Source organism: Pteropus medius, unplaced genomic scaffold (assembly GCF_902729225.1).
Source record: "Pteropus medius unplaced genomic scaffold, Ma_sr-lr_union100, whole genome shotgun sequence".
Classification (NCBI taxonomy): domain Eukaryota; kingdom Metazoa; phylum Chordata; class Mammalia; order Chiroptera; family Pteropodidae; genus Pteropus; species Pteropus medius.
This window is the reverse complement of record NW_024342474.1, coordinates 4,911,348-4,933,000: the sequence shown is the minus strand read 5'-3', so window position 1 is coordinate 4,933,000 and position 21,653 is coordinate 4,911,348. Positions and strand designations below refer to the sequence as shown.

At 30.4% G+C, this 21,653-nt stretch overlaps 1 protein-coding gene across 4 annotated transcripts in view; it reads right to left on the bottom strand.

Moving 5' to 3' along the window:
• The window catches only part of USP15 (ubiquitin specific peptidase 15), a 106,365-nt gene that overhangs the window by 52,458 nt on the left and 32,254 nt on the right, over positions 1–21,653 (bottom strand). For all 4 annotated transcript variants that reach the window (XM_039865873.1, XM_039865869.1, XM_039865871.1 and 1 more), the window contains exons 4-6: positions 15,246–15,372; positions 8,909–9,054; positions 4,679–4,740 (exon numbers count right to left, since the gene is read on the bottom strand). In XM_039865873.1, the coding sequence (XP_039721807.1) occupies positions 4,679–4,740; positions 8,909–9,054; positions 15,246–15,372 (335 nt within the window). The remainder of the gene's footprint in view (positions 1–4,678; positions 4,741–8,908; positions 9,055–15,245; positions 15,373–21,653) is intronic.

The window sequence follows — 21,653 nt, the reverse complement described above, 5'->3', positions numbered from 1 at the left end:
CTGTACACTTAAATTACATTCATTTATACATGAAACAGACTCGAAATGTTCTAACCTCAATTAAGTTTGGAAATGGCTCTTAAATACTGTATTTAACACCATTTATGAACTTGACCTTGACCATGCTCTGTTTGGTAAAACTTGGAGACATGGTACTAGATTATATATTATCTTTCCACATAAGAAAGTATAATGTTTAGATAATGGAAAGATTTATTTAATTCATGTGCCTTTTTGCTTTTCAAAGGAAAATCTGCATATGTGAAAATGGATGAATGACAAGGAATGAAAAGCTGGCTCTTCCTCTCAACTTCCAGAAACCAAAATCACTCAATTCCCTACCCAGTACTTGAACAAGGTTAAAATTGGTAACAAATATTTATACGTTCATAGAAACTTTAAGAGAGCACTTTCTGTGAATTAGGATACCTTTTTTAGTACCAAAACAAACTGTCCTAACTAAATTTACTGATGTTTCAAAGAAGCAGAGACTGCTGTGCTCATAAATTCGTAAAAAGTCTCAGTATAATTTTCATTAAAATGAAAACATATGGTTTCCTAAGATATATTTTAATAATTTCTCTCAAAAGGTCTACATTTCTAAACCATTTATAGTTACTCTTGCAATTATATATGCAAATTAGACTGAATTATTCTCTAAAAATTCTAAAGAAGTATTTGCTAAGTTTTTCTACCTGCATTTAAACAAGTACGATGTTGAAATAGTGTAAAAACAAACAAACAAAAGAATATTGCCGAGTCACCTAGATGTTTATTATTTAAGCTAACCAAAAGTAGCATGCAATGGTTTTATTTATAAAGTGCTCCCTCTCTCCAAGGAGCACCTTTGGGAACAGAATGCTGTAAAAATACTAATACTGCACTAGATTGTTTATTCTTAGTGTTTTAGTCATCAATCTGGAATTCTGTTAATCAGAACAACATAAATGACAGAGAGAGAACATATGAGTAAGAACTACTGGCTTCGTTTTCCTTTTTCTTTTTCAGCCTCTCATGCCTTATCTGGTTGATTTTCGCTTCTTTTCTTGTTATTTTCTAGCCCATGAAAACTGTCTCTTCACAATCATCAATGAATGACCCTTAACTTTTTTCCCACCAGATACTTAATCACGTTTTTTGTCAATATTTTTGAGCAATTAATGAAAATGTCTGAATTAAATCAACTTCTCATGTTACTCTCACAAGAGGAATTTTTACTTATTTCAGAAAAACTGCAAATTTGAAACTTTTTATTTCTACAATGTTAATAATCTCAAAGGCATTCTTTGAAATAACTACATCTAAGTGAAACCATACAGAAAAAAATTAATAGACTATTTTCACCTCATGCCAACATCTCTGGAAAATGAATGGTCACGTTTAACGAAACAGAAAAAACTTGAAGGGGTTAAAACTTTTCTAAAGTATCATTAGAAAAGAGTATTTTTGAGAACTTGTAAGAAATCAGATACTTAAAAAACAGATTACAAAGTCCTGAATAAAACTTAACCATTTGAGTATTTTTAAAATACAGTATAAACATAAAGATTAAAATTTCAAATTATATGTTGATACCATGCAGAAAATTCCAGATAGAAAACTTTTCGAAATATTTTTTTTAGGTAGGTGTTTAGATTTCTAAAATAGATTGGAGGTTATTTTAGGGTATATACATTTTTATAACTACAGGACTACATGTTGTAAAAATTATATTTTACCCTTAACATTTTTTAATACTTACCATTTCTTCTCAATTGAGTAGGTCCAAAAATTTACGCTTCAGCTGAGGACATATAGTCTCAATTATGATTAAAATGGGCCTAGTACAGTTTTAGGACCTTCAGAGCACTTAGTTCCTCTGATTCCAGTGGTATAAAAAGGACAGACAATTAAGATACTGACATGCCTCCTCTTATTGAACATATGCCCATTGTAGTGTATTCTTACATTTTCTTTTTCATAAGCAGCACCTAAAACGCAGATTTCTGGACCCATCATGAAGATTTATATTATGCTGGTCTTGGGTGAGGACCCTGGAAGCTGCTGCCGATGGTGGTTCACATGGTATGTATTAAGAAATATTGCCTACAGAATTTTTCAAAGTGTGAACCTTAGACTAGACCAACAGCATTTGAATCATCTGTGAGCTTATTAGAAATGCAAATTAATAAGCTCTACCTAGATCTACTGAATCAGAAATTGTTGGGATGGGTCTAGGAAACCATGTTTTAACAAAATAGGTGATTCATCCACCACCATATTACAGGTTTTAACAATTTTTCCTTGGCTATTGATGCTCTGTGTACAAACTGGTTATGTGCTAAGCAGTATGAGTACCCAAGAGATCGCAGGTTAGGGATGTTCATTTGTATTCAAGATTTCTTAATTAAATATGTTTACTACAGATTTTGAGCATATAACTTTTATCAAGTTAGAAGAATTTCCTTTTGTTCCTAGTTTTCTGATAGTTCATACATAGATGCTAATTTAATTTTTTTTTTTTTATTCTAATGAACTATCATTTGGCAATGTATGACATGTTCCCATGAAGTTTAAATGAAAAACTATACAAGATAAAAAGAACAGAGTCATTCATTAAAAGCATATTTTAGTTTTGAAGAAAACTGAGTACTGGGTCATTCTCTTTATTTGCTAGGTTAGCAATTATGAAATTACTATTAATTCATTTAAGAATCATTATCCTAAACATTTCAAAATACAGGTCTAACACCCCTTATTAGAAAATCTGGAATTCCAAAAGCTCTAAAAACTTAAATTTTTTTTTCACAATTCATTTGAGAGCAATCTAACATGAATATGAGGCTATTTGTAGCCCTTATTTATCCTGTTTAGTGCAAATACTTGAATTCATGTGTTTGATTATAACAGTTCCCCTGGACTCTACCGAAATATAAAATCGGTGGCATATGTACTATATGACTTCTCAAAGATCTGAAAAGTTTGAATATTGAAATACAACTACCCCTAAGTATTTTTGATAATGGAATGTGGATGTGATAATTCTAAAATCATTAAAACTATTCTCTTCCATTGCATGTGTTGCCTTTTTCCTATGCTGATTCTTTTACTGTGCAAAACCTTTTTAGTTCGACGCAGTCCCATCTGTCTATTATTGCTTTTGCTGCTTGTGCTTTTGGTGTCATATTCAAGAAATCACTGCCTATGTCATGAAGCTTTTCCTCTAAGAATTCTTCTAGAAGTTTTATAGATTCAGGTCTGATTTTCAAATCTTTAAACCACATATCTGATAAAGAGTTAATATCCATAATATATAAGGAACTCCTACAATTCAAGAGCAAAAAAAACCCAAATAACCAGATTAAAAAATATGGACCTATGACTTGAATAGACATTTCTCCAAAGAAAGCATACAAATGATCAAAAGGTATATGAAAAGATGTTCAATCAACATCAGCAATCACTGTGGAAATACAAATCAAAACCATGAAATATTACCTCACACCTTTTAGGATGGCTATTATCAAAAGAACAAAAGATAACAAGTGTTAGCAAGAATGTGGAGAAACTAGAACCCTTGTACACTGTTGGTGAGAATGTAAAATGATACAGCCACTATGAAAAACAGTATGAAGATTCCTCGAAAAATTAAAAATAGAACAATATAATCCAGAAATCTCACATCTGGGTATATATCCAAAGGAACCAAAATCAGTATCTTGAAGGGATATCTGCATTCCCATGTTCACTGCAGTACAATTCACAAGACAAGATATAGAAACAACTTAAATGTCCATCAATGAATGAATGAATAAATGAAGAAAATGTGCTGTGTGTATACATAGAATGGAATATTATTCAATCTTAAAAAAAAAAGAAATAAATCCTGCCATGTGTGATAACATGAATAAACCTGGGGGATATTATGCTAAGTAAAATAAGTCAGTTATGGAAGGATGAACACTATACAATTCTATTTATATGAAGTATCTAAACTAGTCACACTCATAGAAACAGAGTAGAATGGAGGTTGCTGAAGAAAGGAAGAAATGAGGAGTTACTGTTCAACAGGAATAAAGTTTGTTATACAAAATGAATAAACTCTAGAGATATGCTGTACAATAATGCATCTATATTTAATGATACTGTATTGTGAAGTTAAAAATTTGTTAAGAGGGTAGATCTCAAGCTAAGTGTTCTTATCATAATTTGAAAAAAGTTAAAAAGATTTCTAATTCTTTCATCGCTCATTTACTATCAAAAGCAATTCTTATACTCCTTTATCTCTATTTGTGCTTTTATATTCTAAACACTTATTTTAATACATAAAAATATTACTTTCACATTAGAATCATTCTGATAAAGAACATCTTTTAACAAATACTTGAAAAACATCACAAACAAGCTTGAAAAAAATATTAAACAAAATGTTAAAAGTGATTTAACTGTATTAGACAATGTAATATAACATTTATAACATTTATACTGCACCTCATTCTTTAAGAGATTTCAATTGGAAGCCTTTTAGTAATAGCATATTAATTTAAATACAAATTTAGATAACTTCCATACTGAGAATATTAAAATATACAGGTATATATATGTGCCATATACAATTACATTCTTCTGTCATTCTAGATGTCTTTATCTCGAAGGCTTCAAAATAAAGCAATAAACCATAAAAAGTGGGAGCACTTACTTAGGAGTAGAAGGACCCCTTGGCCATGTTCCGTCTTCATTTTTCTGTTCTATCACTAACACCTGTAAATATGACACAATAAAAGAGTGTTTTTCTTAACCTTGACATTAAAATAGTTTTAGAAGATTAGCTGAATTCACTAAGAAAATAAAGTAACTTTGTGATTACTTAAAAGACACAGTAGACAAGGTGAAGAAGTATTTGCATTTTGATTCCAAAGCTGAGAAAGAGAAAAATATAAGAAGTCAAATATAAGAAGTAAGCAATTAAGTCAGAAGGAAAGAAGGTAAACTATGAAGAACATAGTTAGTTATATGACTTTAAGTATAAGGAGGTTTAAACCAAGTAGGTAGAATACAAATTCCTTAATTTAAGAAGTATGCTTTCTATTTCTTTTCTATTTGTCACTTGTACCTTAGTTCTGAGCAAAAAAACAGATGCTCATTAAATGGCTATAGTTGTGATTAAACATACTGATGTATGATCTTAGCTAACTATTATTACGTAAGCAGTAAGGAATAGTGACACAGATAATTCCAAATTATAGATTATATATAATTTATTTGGGGCCTTGAAATTTATGTTTATTTTATTAACATGTAAATAGAATCTTTTAATACATAAATGATAGTATCATATTTGTGAGAATCAGACTGAAGGTCTCTATGGCAGCATGGTTAGGGTAGACAAAAATCACCTCTAATAAATGAAAAGTACTGGCTAATGCAGAGCTATACTTTATTCTAAAACATCCCAGAATCCTTCCTTATATATTCCAGTATAGCAAAGTCTTTCTTCTAGTTTTTGCTATGGGTGAGTCTGTGCAAAGAAGAAAAACTAACCAAAAACAATTAAATTAGCAAAAAAAGTGATATTCTCAATAAGAAGTTACATAATATCTAAATTTCCATGTATGGGGAGGGGGCCTGGGTGGGGTGGGGGGGAGAGAAACAGAAAATAGGCCATGAAGTAAAATTCAAGGTATTGAAAATTTAATACATTCTACCTATTCAGTTTCATTAACTTTTTCTTAAAGTTGCAAATTTGTAACCTATTCTACATACTGTTGGTAATATATTTTTGTGGACTGCATGTTTCAGGCCGTTTATAAACTGGCATTTGGATCCTAACCACGTAAAATGTAAGCTTGTTTCATATTGTTATAACAAACAATAAAACATTGGTTAAAAAAAAATCATGGAACCATGTTGCTAAAAAAGTATGCTAATTAAAATACTAAGTATTAAAAATTAGTATTTCTTACATTTAAAAAACACATGAACATATGAAGTATACATATCATATAAAGAATAAGTACACTGTGTACCTAGCATACTGATCCCTCCCTGATTATATTCCTCTCCCTGTCTGCCACAATCGTTATCCTCGATTTTTTGATAGCATTCTGATAGTCATATATTTATATATTTTTACAGATTTATAAAATTAAATTTAGTGAGTAATTTTGAATTACTGAAGCAAGTAACTATACAGATATCAAATATAAAATATACATAAGTACATATAAACTTTATAGTCATTTAGAGCAGCGGTCCCCAACCTTTTTGGTACCAGGGACCTGTTGCCTGATGATGTGAGGTGGAGCTGAGGCAGTGATGCTAGCACTGGGGAGCGGCTGCAAATACAGATGAAGCTTCGCTAGCTTGCCCACTGCTCACCTCCTGCTGTGTGGCCCAGTTCCTAACAGGCCACTGACTGGTACTTGTCTGCAGGCCCAGGGGTTGGGGATTCCTGATTTAGAGGACTTAAATCGGTTAAAAAACAAAATAATTTAGCTACAGAAAATTTCAAAGTTATGCATTTAATATCATTGTTTATGGTTTGTTTTTTAAAGGAAGGTCCCAAAACTGAAGTAAGAATCAAGTAAATATTAAAAGCTTAACCATAATATCTAAATTCCTAAAGTATTTGTACATAAAATTCCATGTTTTCACAATACAGGTATTAATGTGGAAGGACATCGAATGTTAAAATTTAATCCTTTATTCAAAGGTGTAATTTTTTAAATAAAATTTTGCTCATGGTTAAAACTTTAACTCAGGATGAAAATATTCTTAGAAAAGTTTCAGCATTTAATTGAAAACACACACACGTACACGAAAGGGAGAGAGATAAAGACCATTCATTTTGGGAGGCAAACTCTTCAATTTGTATATTTGTTTCACTTCCTAATAAGGATACTTTAAATTTTAGTACAAAAAAAGAAAAATTAAGTCGAGAATAGTGTTTAGTTTGTCATTAGTCAGAAAGTAACTGTAACAAATATTTTAATACATATTTTTGGAAACACTGCTATTTCAAACGATCAAATATCCTCAAGTATATTTAATCGTATTCTACGTAAAATAATTTATTCTGTCATCTGTAATACGGTAAAAGCTTTCCTATCATCAAATTATTTAAATTCTCTAAGCCTCAGTTTTCTAATGTACATGTTGTAGAGGATAATAGCCATTACATAGGATCAACCACTGAAAAGAGTTAAATAATACAATATATTTCAAGCTGTACTCCTGGAGTTATCTCAAGGCCTGCTGAAAGAGAGGTGTTTGTCTATTGAAAGAGGGAGTTGGCTGGCTAGGGAGGGGAGTATTAAGATGAGGCAGTAGAGTTCCAAGTTTCTCACTCTAGCTTCAATCCTGTAACTCTCTTTTTAATACATATTAGATTTTGTAAGATTTCATCTAAGAATATAATGGCTAAATAACTCTGAAAAATCACTGTTTTTACGGCCTCTACAACACTTGACATCAAGTAGGCACTTACTAAAAATTAATTTCCCACTGTTCCTCTGAATTTTTTTAAAAACTTGTATCATATTATTGATGTCAATAGTGATTTTAAATAAAATAGAACAAAACCAAAACTTCCATATATCTGAGCACCACGCTCTGTGTTAGGTACCAAAAGTAAAAACAAAAATAAATAAGAAGGGAAGCCCAACAAAACAAAGGCCTCACAGCTTTGCTGGGGAGGTTAACATATAAATAACTAAAGAATATAATACATGATACGAAAAACATATATAAATCATTATGGAAGGTAAGGGAGTAACTTTTTCTCCACAGTAGAAAAATCCTATAACTCGAATAGATATTGAGAAAAATAGATCAGAAAAGACTGAAGAGATGATGTGATATCTAAATTGGAATCTGAAGAATGAATAATCTGATCTGATTAGATTACATGAAAGGATGAAATGGTTAATTTGAATGTTTTGATGTTTAAAAGGACTTTTCGCTGGATGGATGCAGGGACTGGGAAGAAGGGTACAAAAGACTGAAGAAACAGTATACAGGAAAGCACAGGAGTATGGATAGGAGAATATGTTTAGTGCACTATAAGCAGTTCAGTTTGGTTTTGTTAAGAGTGCAAATCACAAGGCAAGGATAATCTAAAGATGATGGAAGACTGGCAAAAGGTCAAACCATGACTTGTGTGCTGATAAGGTGCTGGACTTTATTAATTATTAAGAAACCAGGAAATGTTCATAAAAGGAAATCATAAGATTTGCAATTTAGAAAGAGTATTTTGGCAGAAATATGGAAGATTAAGAATGGACAAATAAAAAACTGGACAGAGGGATTTGGAGCCCACTGTAAAAGATAAGAGCTGGGAATGGCATAAAGATAGTAATTCAAGAAATATTTAGAAGGTAGAATTAGTAGGACTTGTTGACTGTGTCTAAACATTTTCATTTCTCAATACATTCATTTTTTTGGATTATACCATAAGAAAGACTAAACTGGGGGTTGATACCTTTCAGTAGGAGCTAGAAAACTACAGTTCACTTAGCTCAATGACTGCTTTAGTAAATAAAGTTTGTTGGAACATAGCCATTTCCATTTGTTTACATATTCTTTATGGCTACTTTCGTGCTACCACAATGGCAGAGTTGTAGTTGTAACAGAGACCAAATGACTGGCTAAGCAAAAAACATTTACTATTTGATCCTTTACAGAAAATTTGCTGACCCATCTTAGTAGCTATTTTTTTGATAGAAAATAATTTCTTTTTAAGAAGTAGGTTATTCTCAAGCTCAAGGAAGTTAAAGCTAATGACCAGTAGGAATAGGGAAGAGATGACTTAGAAAGAGGAAGCCAGAGCCAGTAAAACCCATTATAGATTTTCGGGGTATTCAAAAAGTTTGTGACTCCAGAAAGGTCTGTGTATGGCACACTTAAAATAAACAGTAGTACTAAACAATACCTGTCCTTGGTATAAACCAGCATCCTGAATGGTGCTGTCTGGTTTATTCAGGGGTTCAAATGTATTACTCATGTATTTGTTCCACAATCTGGTCTCCTTTTCATCTGGAATATTGAAGATTTTTCTTATTTCTTTTTCAATTGTATCTAGATTTAAGGAGAAAAGATACATAAAATAAATATTTAAAAATATGACACATAGAGCTAAATGCTCACGAGCATAGAAATCCTAAATTTAAAATACTGATACATATTATAAAATCAACATATTTTCTGATGATATGTAGGAGTCAGAAATTAAAGTATGATTCAGAGATGCTACAAATGAATGCTACAAATGAAATATATTATGTTAAAACATAACCCATTTAAGGACAATTTATATTAAGTTGAATATAATTTACAGTTTAAATAGCTAACTAAAAATTAAAGAGAACATATGAACACAAATAAAAGTGCCTTCTTTGAAGGGATGTCTGCATTGGTCAAAATTTCTTGTGTTCAAGGTAACACCATATATTTTCCTTATTTGTAAATCAATTATCTGAGTAGAAGATATCTTTTTTTTTTTTAAACTGGAGCAGCTTAATCTGCTATAAAATAAGACACAGGAGTATCTACATATTTGAGAGTACAAACGTAATTAAGCTTCAGTATCATAGTGAAATGATTCTTTAAACTTTGTAAACATTAGAAAGAAATATTAGAAAATACTATTAAATCCATTAAATTTTGAATTCTGGTCAATAACTTGCTTAACTTAGACTCAAAAAAACTGTAAAATATTATGACATATAAAGAAATATAAAATACTTCTAAATTTTTCAATACTTGGTTTAAGAAAAAACATTATTTACAAAATACTAAACTAATAACATATGTTCTCTGAAGAAATATAAACTATGCATATCTTACATAATCAAATTTTGTCCAATAATATTGTTTAGGTTCTACTTAGTAGCTTATGTTCCTTAATATTTAATAGTCTTTTAGTCAATGATATTTTAAGGCATTAAAACATTAGTAAATCTTAAATCGTATCTCAAAACTTAAAGTAAATTAGCCAGAATATTTCGTAATTACATAAAATAAATAATCTGATAGTACTGTTTTCTATTTCGGAGGGGTTAATTTCTTTTTGTTCTTTTAATTGAATGTAAATGTATATAAAAATGCGTAAGTCATCAGTATATTATGACAAATTTCCAAAGTGAACACTCCATGTAACCAACACCCAGATAAAGAAACAGAACACTACGTAGGAAAGAGTGAGTGAAGAGGAAGAAGCTGAGAAAGGGATGCCATTTTAATTTTCTCTAAAAAAATGAATACTTTTTTGATTGCAGAAATAATTCTTGTTCATTGTAAAAATGCAGAAAATACAAATTTATAATTTATAAAAAATTAAAACAAGTGGTTTATAACCACTCTTAACATTTTGATATTTCTTCTTCCAGACATTTTCTATTAATACAGAGATATTTATATACATAATATAAATATACAAACATATGCAAATTTCCTCTTTACTGAGTTTTGTAAAATACTCATATATAGGGAAAGAACATTATAGGCAGAAGAAAGAGTAATGCAAAGGCCCTACGGCTGGAATGCGTTAGGTATGTCTTAGAACAGCATGGTGCACCAATGTGGTTAAAGTGGAAGAAGCAAGGTAAAAATGAGATCATAAAAGTACTCATCTAGGGTCATACAGAATTTTGTGACGTATGAAAGTATTCTATTTTATCTGAATAAGAAGGGAAGCCACTGAAGAGTTCTCAGCAGAGAAGTGGCATGATCTAAGTGAGATTTTAAATGTTCACTTTTGCTGCTAGTGAAGAAAAACTGCAGGATGTCAAAGGTGGGAGACTAGGCTACTGCAGTAATTCGAACCAAGGTGATAGTGGTGGTAGTAGTGGAAGCAATGTTAAGTGGTAAGACTGAGAACAGATTCTGAAGAAACCACGAAGATGATAAGCTGCTTGATTACAACAGAGTGAGAAATAAAAAGATAATCAGAATGATATAAAGGTTTTTGGCTTGAGCAATGGAAGAATTTAAATGGTTATTACTCAGATGGAGAATGACCGTAGCAGGTTTTGTGGGAAGGGAGAATTTAGTTTCTTACATGTTATATAGCTCAAGATTCTTATCAGACACAAATGAAGATACGGAATGGTTGAAATTGGAATTAAGGGAGAGTTCTGGATAGGTAATATAAATTTAAAAGACATCAATATGCAGAAAGAATTTAAAGCCAGGGGACTAGAGGAAAATCACCAAGGAAAAGAGAGAAGATCCAAGGACTAAGCATGGATATTTTAAGATCAGTAATACAGAGAAGCTCTTACATGGAACTCAGAGAAGATGCAGCTAGTGAGAACTTGTGCCCTGGAAGCCACGTGAAGAGAAAAGTGTTTCTAGACAGAAAAGTGAATAAGTTAATTTTCCTGGCAGATTAAGAAAATGGAAGACTGAAATTACCACTGGATTTATGCATGTAGAAGTAGCTACACACCATGACAAAAGCAGTGCCAAGAGAGTGGTAGGTTTGAATGTCTGATGCAGTAGGCACAAGAGAGAATGGCAGCAGAGGAAGCTAGAAAGCAGAATGCTCAAATTTAATTTGGCAAGTGCAGTTATAGATAATGATAGTGTATGAGAATTGGAGGTTGGGCGTAGATCAAGATCACCGGAGTTAAGAATATCAAGATATTGAGAGCATGTGTATATATTTTTCCATATATAAATGTGACTCTTATAGGCAGTTAATAAGAAGCAATAAAGCCAAATTTTATCTTCTTATTGGAACATGTTCAATACCCAAATATATCAATTTGGGAAGAAAAATATTCACGGGTAGTATTTTGGCTCTGGATGTGGTAAATTATTTAGATCCTGCCATATGGTACTCTTATTTTCATTATAAATCGATGCAGGTAGTACTAGCTGAAAAAGAAATATTTTATTAATTTGGTAAAAACAAAACAAGTACTTCTATTTCTTAATTTTATTTATAAAATTTAGCTATATTTCATGTACATAGCTATTTTGATCATTTTTAATCAAGACTTTTTAAAAGATCACAAGGGAAAAATATACATCCCATTATTTCTTTTATTTTAATCCAAATTCTTTCTTGTTTTCAAAATTCACTTCCTTTAGAAAACAAAATCAGCCCAATTGACACTGCAGATTATGTAAGGCAGCAATTAAGATATTAGACTCTGCACAATAGAATATACAGATGTCAAATTATAATGTATATCTGAAAATTATGTAATTGTATTAACTAATGGTACTCCAATAAATTTAATTAAAAAAAAAGATATTAGACTCTGGTATAAAATGGAGTTAAAATACTGGTTCTATCACTTGGTAGCAGGGTAAACCTAGGTTAAGTTATATAACCTTTGTAAATCTCAGCTTTCTCACCTATAAGATGAAGATACAGTGTTGTTGATGTTTAAATAAACCATTTCTGTAAAGTGCTTAAAATATAGTAAGTATTCAATAACTGCTAACTACTGTAACTATAACTAGGAAGTATCTAAAATTCCTGACATTTTAATTTTTGCAAATCTTTTTGCTTAGAAAGCTCTAATATAAACTTTCAAACCTTTCAAACTAAGACTAAGGGAGAAACTGTGACCTACTATGCACATATACATACTGGTCTTTTCTATTATAGTATTTTCTATTCCATTTTCTTTACTCTCAAAACTGTTCAATAACAAAGTATTGACATCACACTTTGAAACACATTGCTTTAATAAAATAAAAATTTTTAGCTATACAAAAATTCAGTTCATACACATTTTTAAGGCATATATCCAATGCATGTAGCATTTTAAAGTATTAGTAAATTTAAACTATCTTGATTAAAATCTATGTGAATCACAAAGTTTCTGAAGCAGAGATTCTTTATAAATTACCTATCTCCTTGATAAATTTTTACTTAGTACTTAATGTGAGAACTCCATAATGCTTCTTTTGAATTCAGAAATTAAACCAATTGCTGATCTTCATCTAAGTCTTAAACTATTATTTGGTGAACTAATGTTCTAAAATAAGATTACTGATTGTCTCATATTTATATATGATTTTCCTACAGATATGAAGTAAAGAGAGAAAATACTAAACTTTAAAAATAACTAGGAAATATCTGTGTCAACTATTTTAAGAGGTAGCTTCTCGTTTATATTTCAATTGGCTTAACATATTAAAATTAAATAAAAAAATTAAAATTAAATAACATTTAATTTTAATAGATGGATAGACTTATAGATTCTTATTGTGCACATTTTACTATCTTGATTAATGTAATTTTCTATACAGAAGTCTCCCCTTATCTGTGGCTTTCCTTTCTAAAGTTTTAGTTACCCACAGTCAAATGTGGTCTGAAATATAAAATGGAAAATTCCAGAAATATAAAATTTATATATTTTAAATTGCAAGTGTTCTGAGTAATGTGTCGAAGTCTTGTGTTGTACACTCTGTACTGCCTGGGATATAGTCTTGGGCAGGGAGCATATACAGCATATGCTCCCTGCCCAAGAGTCACTTAGTAGCCATCTTGGTTATCAGAACAACTATTGCTGTATTGCAGTGCTTGTGATCAGGTAATCTTTATTTTATTTAATAACAGCCTCAAAAGAGAAGAGCAGTGATGCTGGCAATTTGGATATGCAAAAGAGAAGTATTTAAGTGAATATAGTATAATAAAATATTTTGAGAGAAAGACCACATTCACATAACTTTTATTACAGCATATTGTTACAACTGTTCTATTTTATTATTAGTTATTATTAATCTCATACTAATTTATAAATTAAATTTTATAAATTTTTCATAGGTATGCATATCTAGGAAAAAACAGTATAGTAAATATAGGGTTCGGTACTATCCACTGTTTCATGGAATCTACTGGGGGTCTTGGAACATATGACTCCCTGATAAGGGGGACACTACTGTATTATACTGAAAACTTTCAGATTTTAATACGTAGAAATGTTTTATTTCATGAATATGTTCTATAAATCTAGAAGTTCAAAAGTAACTTATTCATAATAATATAACGATATTTATATTTGGAATTTCTAATATTTTAAGCATTCATTTTAGAAAGATTATAGGTTTAGGTTTACTAAAATTGCATTTCAAACTTATAAATGCTCTAGTTAAATGAAGAGGGTGAAAATAAAAAAATTTATGTATTTTATTTGGCAAAAAAATTAGGGTTAATCAAGCACTGGGTACTCAAGAATGGTACTATTTCAAGAAAAATATAGGTTAATAGTACTTCCTGCTGTGAAATGAGTAAGTGGTGAAAGTCAAATGACGTATGAAATCCAGAAATATTTTTATTTTTAACCAAAGCGTACTTAATGATTGGTTCCAACAAGGAAAGCTATAAGGTGTTATAATTCACAAATGTGCTAACCTCTCTTCCTTGCTGAGTTCTATGTTAAGTGTCATGTCCTTCTCCACTGTCCATTTTTCCAACAAGATCGAATTATTACTATTACTCTTGTTTTCCAATAACTTTTACAAAGTTCCAATTACTTAAAAAATAACTTTTATAATTTTTATTTCAAGCTGTGTTTACCAAAAACTACTGTAATTCTGTTATTAAATTCCTTATTTAAAAAACATTTTATTCAATACATTCTGGATCTTAAATTAAAACGTGGCTTTTAAGTAGAATGAAAAAATTTACATATATTTTAATGCACATTTATATGTGCAGATATATGAATATATAGAGATATGTAGATGTATAAATATATAGAGGGAATTAGGTACACTTACATATGAGACTATAATCCCTAATTTACTCGCTATAAAAAAAATCATTGTGTCATAATAATGCTAAACCTGCTGGCTTATTTACATAGCTAATTAAACTGTATTTAGAATCCAAAGAATGAGCTGAAAGGAAAAAATAAATAAACAATTGTCACTTTCCATGCTAAGAAAGGAAAACATTATCATTATGACTATATTACATTGCCTGACAAAGTTTTATTTAAGCAAGGTTTTATTTAAAGTTCTACTTTAATTTGTTATAAACAAAATATACATTTTTAAATGCTAAAAACAATAACTATTTGATTTTTTTTAAAACAGGTAAAATGGTACAAATGTTAAATTCATCTAATAATGTAAAGTAGAAATGATAAATAATTCAACTCTAAGATATACTGTATCAAGCTTGGAAATCTACAATGTTTAAGTATAAATCCTTAAAATGGTTATCATCCTAGGAGCATATAACAAATAAATTATAATTAAATTTCTAATAGCAATGGTTTAACAAAGAGAAGATCTCCCATTACCTATTGTGTCGGCTTTGCTAAATCTTCGAGTTACAACATTGTTCATGTTTCCATTTTCACAGAGCTTCAATTCTGTGAGATATACTTCTACTTTGCAGTGCTTTACAAACATACCCTGTTCAACCACCTAAAAAACAAAATAAAACAAATCAGTGTCAGCAGTAGCTCAATATATTTCACTGTTTCTAACAGAATAAATTTATCTACAGAGGCTTTAGAAAAAATGCAGATCTCCAATGAAAAACAACTACTATTAAATTCATCATCACAGAATAAAGGTATTGGATACTTGAAAAAATCAAGAAACATTTTTGGAAAATTTATTATTTAACTGAATATGAATAACAATATTAAACACTAACAGACAGTTTAGAAAGGTATTCTACTGATTTACAAAGACACCTAGGTACATAATGAATAACTTCAATATTTATGATGAGAAAGTTTACTCAAAATATAAATACAACTCTGATCAAAGATACAGACATACTTAAAGATTTTAGTACTTGTTCTCAAGCAAAAAGCCTTTAAAAATTGGTATAATTTCAGTTAGCAATAGCTATCACATCACTACGTATGTTAAAATAAATATTTTTAAATAATTCCAAATTACTGCTGCCAAAGTATTCAGCTATGCCCTGTAACTGATATGTTAGTTTTCTACCCTAAGATGACTTTGTTTGACCTTTAAATGAACTTAGTAATTCTATGCAATAAATGAAAAAAAAAAAAATCCTGCTACACATGCAAGCAATAAAGCAGAAAAAGAGAAAATATGTATATATTAGAGTCACCTTTTTAATAAGTGTTATTCCCTTTTGATCTTCTAAAGGGTAACTCTAGGATTTCAGTCATGAATACTGTTGCTGAAAATAGTAATCAGCCTGATATGTGATACATTAGACAAATATGGCAAAAGGGAGGCTCCAAATGGCTGTTGTATTCACAAGCTTCGCATTAATTTAGTAAGAGACTTAAATATTTCTTTCACTTGCAAGGAAATTGTTTTAGCTCAAAAAATTCAAATGTTTATCTAGCATTTAATGTCGAACGTAATACTAATTTTTATGAAACTCTGTCATATATATTTTCCTATTGCTGTTTCAGGTAACAAATAGCCTGCAGCTCTCCTTCCATTAATCAATTCATTTTCCAATTAATATATAAACTGTCTCTTAACAAATGAAGTTCATTTTATCTTACATTTATTTACTTTGAGATTAAGAATGTAGCAAAAGATACCATAACACTGAATTTCATCACACTGCTTGTAGCTGTATTTAAGTAGAAAAATTAGGAATCAAATATTCCTGTTAATCATAAATATCAGCTCTTGGATTCAATATTTGAGTAAGAATCCTAAAATAATATATTAAGATAGCTACTAATCACTGATAAGTTGCTAAAACTGAAGGTACCTACAGGCCTCATTTTTATGGGAAAAAAATGAAATAACCAACAATAGATCAGGTAATGGGATAAAGAAACAGCATAAAATAACAAAAAATATGAAAATCCCTCATTATGATTATACTGAGGTATATATTTTCTAAATTAGCATAGCTTTTTTTTTAAATGCAATTTTCATAACACTAATAGATATTTTCCTAGAAAGAACCTGGTGATTTAACTGTCAGGAAGTCATTGTAAACAATAAAAATAAAACATCAAGATTATATCGAAGTCCACATTTTACTGGGATTCAGAATTTTTCTTATTTTTTCTTCTCCCCAATAGTATCTTACATTGCTAAAACCTTCTCATCATTACTTAGAATATTACTAATATATTTGGATTTTACTACTTCCAAAAGTAGTGTATTAAACTGTTCTTTTAAAGAAAATGTTTGCCCACCAATTACTTTTATTTGAAAAGAACTATATTATATAAATGATTAAAGCTTGAATATAATAGCACCATAGCAGAGAAAAATAATTATCACATTTATATGTTAGTGTTATGGTTATGTAAATTATGTTTATATGACATCTTTTAGATTTGTTTATATAAACTCCTACATTCACTAAAAATGTTTGTATTGAAAATAATCATTTAAAATGATAGGTATGAAGACTGTAACAAGAAATGGGCTTATTAAAAACAGGTTACAAAGTATATTTACCTAATTATTATAACCATTAAAATATACATTTGAAATAAGATGATGAATATTCAGAAATAACAGTTAAGTTTCAGAATTAGAGATGAATGTTTTTTGTAAGTGAATTACATGTTATGTTATTATAAATAAGGAGCAAACCCAAGATGAAATCTGGCTCCCTGTTAAAAATTTAAGACTTATGACTATACAAAAATAATTCCATTAATTCAAGGCTACATTAAAGGCAAAGTTTCTTTACTAAGTTAGTGATGGAAACTCAAGTTTATGCTGAATTAAAATAAATATAATTTCTACTTATTCATTTTGCTATAAATATTAGAAAGCATTTTGTACTAAACCATGTAATATATTTAATAAACCTAATGTAGTCTATCTACTCTTTACATCAGCAGATGAAAGTTTCACAGAAACTTTACTTCATTCCAAGTGCCTACTTCTCACCCTTTGGAAACAGAAAATAATTTTTAAAGAAATTTGGTACTCCACAACAATTTGATAATACCAGGCCTAATGGACACTTAATATTTTTGAGGAGTTAGCTACATTCATTTTTACAGCACTTACTGAGCACCTGTGTGCTAGGAACAATAGGTAAATTAGACCTAGTCCCTGGACTCAAGGTGATAACACCTAGCAGTAAAGACAGACAAGTAGAGAAGTATAACACAACTATGAAATCATAGGTGTTAATGCATAACAAACAAATCTGACATGTGATATTCCATCCATAAATACTGCAGAATATATTTATTCAAAAATAAGGACTCAAACATAACCATGATATCATTATCATACCTAAAATAATTAAAATGAACCCCTTCATATCAAATATCTGGTCAATGTTCAAACTGTCTCTGGTGTCTCATTTTTAATACAGTGTTTGAATCAGGACTTTCAAATAAAACCTGTACATTACAATTGACTGATAAAGTCTCTCAAGTGTATTTTAGTTGAAAAGTTAACCATCTACCTTTTTTATTCTTGCAAGTTTTAAGACTAGTTTATAGATGGTGAGATACAAGATGTAAATAATATCTAGATGCATCTCTTTTTGTGATGTTGGCAGGCATATATTACCCAGTGCCTAGATGAGGGGTGGGCAAACTATGACCCACAGTCTAAATCTCACTTGCCATCTATTTTTGTAAATGACATTTTACTGGGACACCGTCATACCCATTCATTTATAGATTGTCTATGGCTACTTTTGCACTCAAAATGGCACAGATGAGTAGTTTCCACAGAGACCATTTTGGCTCACAAAGCTGAAAATACTATCTGGCCCTTTACACAGAAGTTTGGTGACCTCCATGGCCATATATACATTAGATCTTCTTTAATTTTGCTACGTAATGTTTTGTCATTTTCAGTGTAGAAAAGCAATTTTTATTTGTTCATTCCTAAGTACTTTGATATGCTGTAAACATTATTTTAACATTCAACTTTATTTGCTGCTGATATATAATTGGTTTTCATATACTGACTTTATATTTGGCTACCTTCCTAAACTTAATTATTAGTTCTAATTATTCATTAGTACAATTTTTGGATTTATCAGCATATACAATTATGTCTCCTAGAACATTATAGTTTTATTTCTTCTTTTTCAACTCTTATTTTTTAGTTCTTTTCCTTGCATTATCATACTGGCTAAAACCTTTAATACAGTTACCCTTACCTTGTCCCTGATCTGAGAAAGGAGAAGAGCTTTCAATATTTTACCAATAAGTGTATTTGCAGTAGGTTTCTATTCCTAGTTTTCTAAGAGTTAAAAAAAAAAAAATCATACATAGATATTGAGTTTTAATCAAATGCTTTTTCTGCATTGATTACTTTTCTCTTTTATTAAGCTGAGACCAAAATTATAATGTGATTTCCAAAGTTAAATCAAAACTGCATTTGAAAAAAAATCCAGCTTGGCTATTTTTTTAAATTGTCCTTTTTACATATTGCTGGATTTAGCTTACTAATATTGTGCTTAGAAATTAAGCATCTGTGTTTATGAGTGAGACCAGCCTGTAATTTTTCTTTTTTTCGGGGTTTTGTGCTATGTTTATGCAAGCCTCACAAAATAAGTTGAGAAGTATTCCTTCTATTTTCTGGAAGAGTTTATATAGAATTAGTATACTCGCTCCTTAAATATTTGGTAGAATATACTGGTGAAGCTTTCTGGACCTGCAGTTTTCTTTGTGAGAGGGTTTCCATTTAATGATTCTATTTCTTTAATAACATAGTGCAACTCAGATTTTCTATTTCTCGTTGTTTCTACATTGTTGTATTTTTCTAGAAATTTGTCCACTTCTGCTAAAATTTTAAATTATTACACAAGGCTGATCAAAAACAATCTTTAAGAGTCTTTAGGCTCTATGATGCCCCCTTTTAATTTCTAATATAGGTTATTTGTACTCTCATTCTTGATCAGTTTGCCAGGACTCGCCTTTATTTTACTAATCTAATTTCATTGTTTCTATGAGTAAACTTTGTTTAGTGTATGTTTTTGTCTATTTTATGAATGTCTACTGTACAATATTCTTTCTTGATTAGGCTTATTTTCCTTTTCTTCTCTTAACTTCTTGGGACAATAGATTTTTAGACTTTTTTCTTTTCCGATATATACATTTAAGCTATAAAGTTCCTTCTAAGAATGGCTTTAGTCACCCTTTTATGTTGTATTGTTATTCAGTTAAAAATATCAGACAATTTTAGAATACAAAAGAAATTTGTCTTCTGCACTACTAAGCATGTCAATTAGGTCAGGTGGTTAATCACATTGTTCAAATCTGCTCCCAAGCTCATTCATGTGGTTGTTAGCAGACCTCAGTTCCTCTCCAGCTGTTGGCAGAGACTTTGGTTCTTCATCAAGTAAGTCTCTCCATAGGCTGCCTGCATGGCATATTTCTTCACTCAGAGTGAATGATCCAGGAGAGATCAAGAGAGCACTCTCAAATTAGAAGTACCCATAAATTTATAAACTACACAGAATTGACATACTATCACTTCTGTCGTATTTTACTGGTTACACAGTCCAAACGTGGTCCAATTTGGAAGATTACATTAGAGTGTGGGTGGCAATCATTACATTAGAGTGTGGGTGGCAATCACTGGGGATCATTTTTGAGGCTGCCTACCACAGTCCGCCCTCTGGTCCCCAGTAAGACACATTCCCTCCCCCACAAGATGCAAAATATACTCACGACCCCTGCAAAGGCTCCCACTAGTCTCATCTCATTATAACATTAACTCAAAGTTCAGAAACTTTTCATCTCTATTTGATCCAGGTGTAGTGAGGATTCCCGGATATAGTTCCTTAAGCATCTTGTGTATAGTTCCTTTTGATCTACAGACCTGTGAACTAAGTTTTCTGTCCCACATATGCCAAAATTGTTAATTTAGCAACTTTGTAGCATCAATTCCAAATAAACCCAAACATGGTTTGGTCTACTAGAGGTTTATGCCCTTAAACAAGGGTATGTAATACCCTTTTTAATCATTTTCAAATGGAAAAAATCCCAGATAAATAATTATGTGAGTCAGAGATTCTGGTTCTCTCCCCAATCTTTCTCTCCACTCCCCTCCCCACATGAATACACTATCAAACACTTGTATAAGGTTGGCAGATCTACTTTAAGCAATTGGTATTATTCTACTATGGTAATACCCTCACTTTTATAAATGACTTTGTAGTTCCAAAAGTAAAAAAAATGGTAATTTTTAATGCTTCCAGACTATAATTGTAAAACTTTAAAATAGAAAAGAAAAATATCTGCATTTTCAAGTTTTTAAAAAAATTTGTTGCAAAATATTTCAACTTTTAGTTTCATTATTTTCTAATTGTTTTATCAAAAAGCAGTGCTCCACAGTGGTTAAGAAAGCAGAGTCAGGCTGACATAGTTTGTAAATTGATGTGACTTTCTAAAAAAGGCCCTCAATCTCTACTCCTGTTCTCATTTCTACATCTATAAAATGGAGATAATAATACTTAATTCATAAGGATTTTTTGAGAATTAATTAGTTAATTATGTATACAGTAGGAACCTCTTATCCATGGAGGGTATTTCCAGGACCCTCAGTTTATGCCTGAAACCATGAATGGTACCGAATCTGTGTATACTATGTCCCCCTCCCCCGCCACACACAAAGTTTATTTAGAAATTAGGCTTAGTAAGAGATTAAGAACAATAACCAATATAAAATAGAACAATTATAACAATATACTGGAATAAACATTGTATGAAAGTAGTCTCTGTCTCTCTGATAACCAATCTGATGACTGAAACAGCTACTAA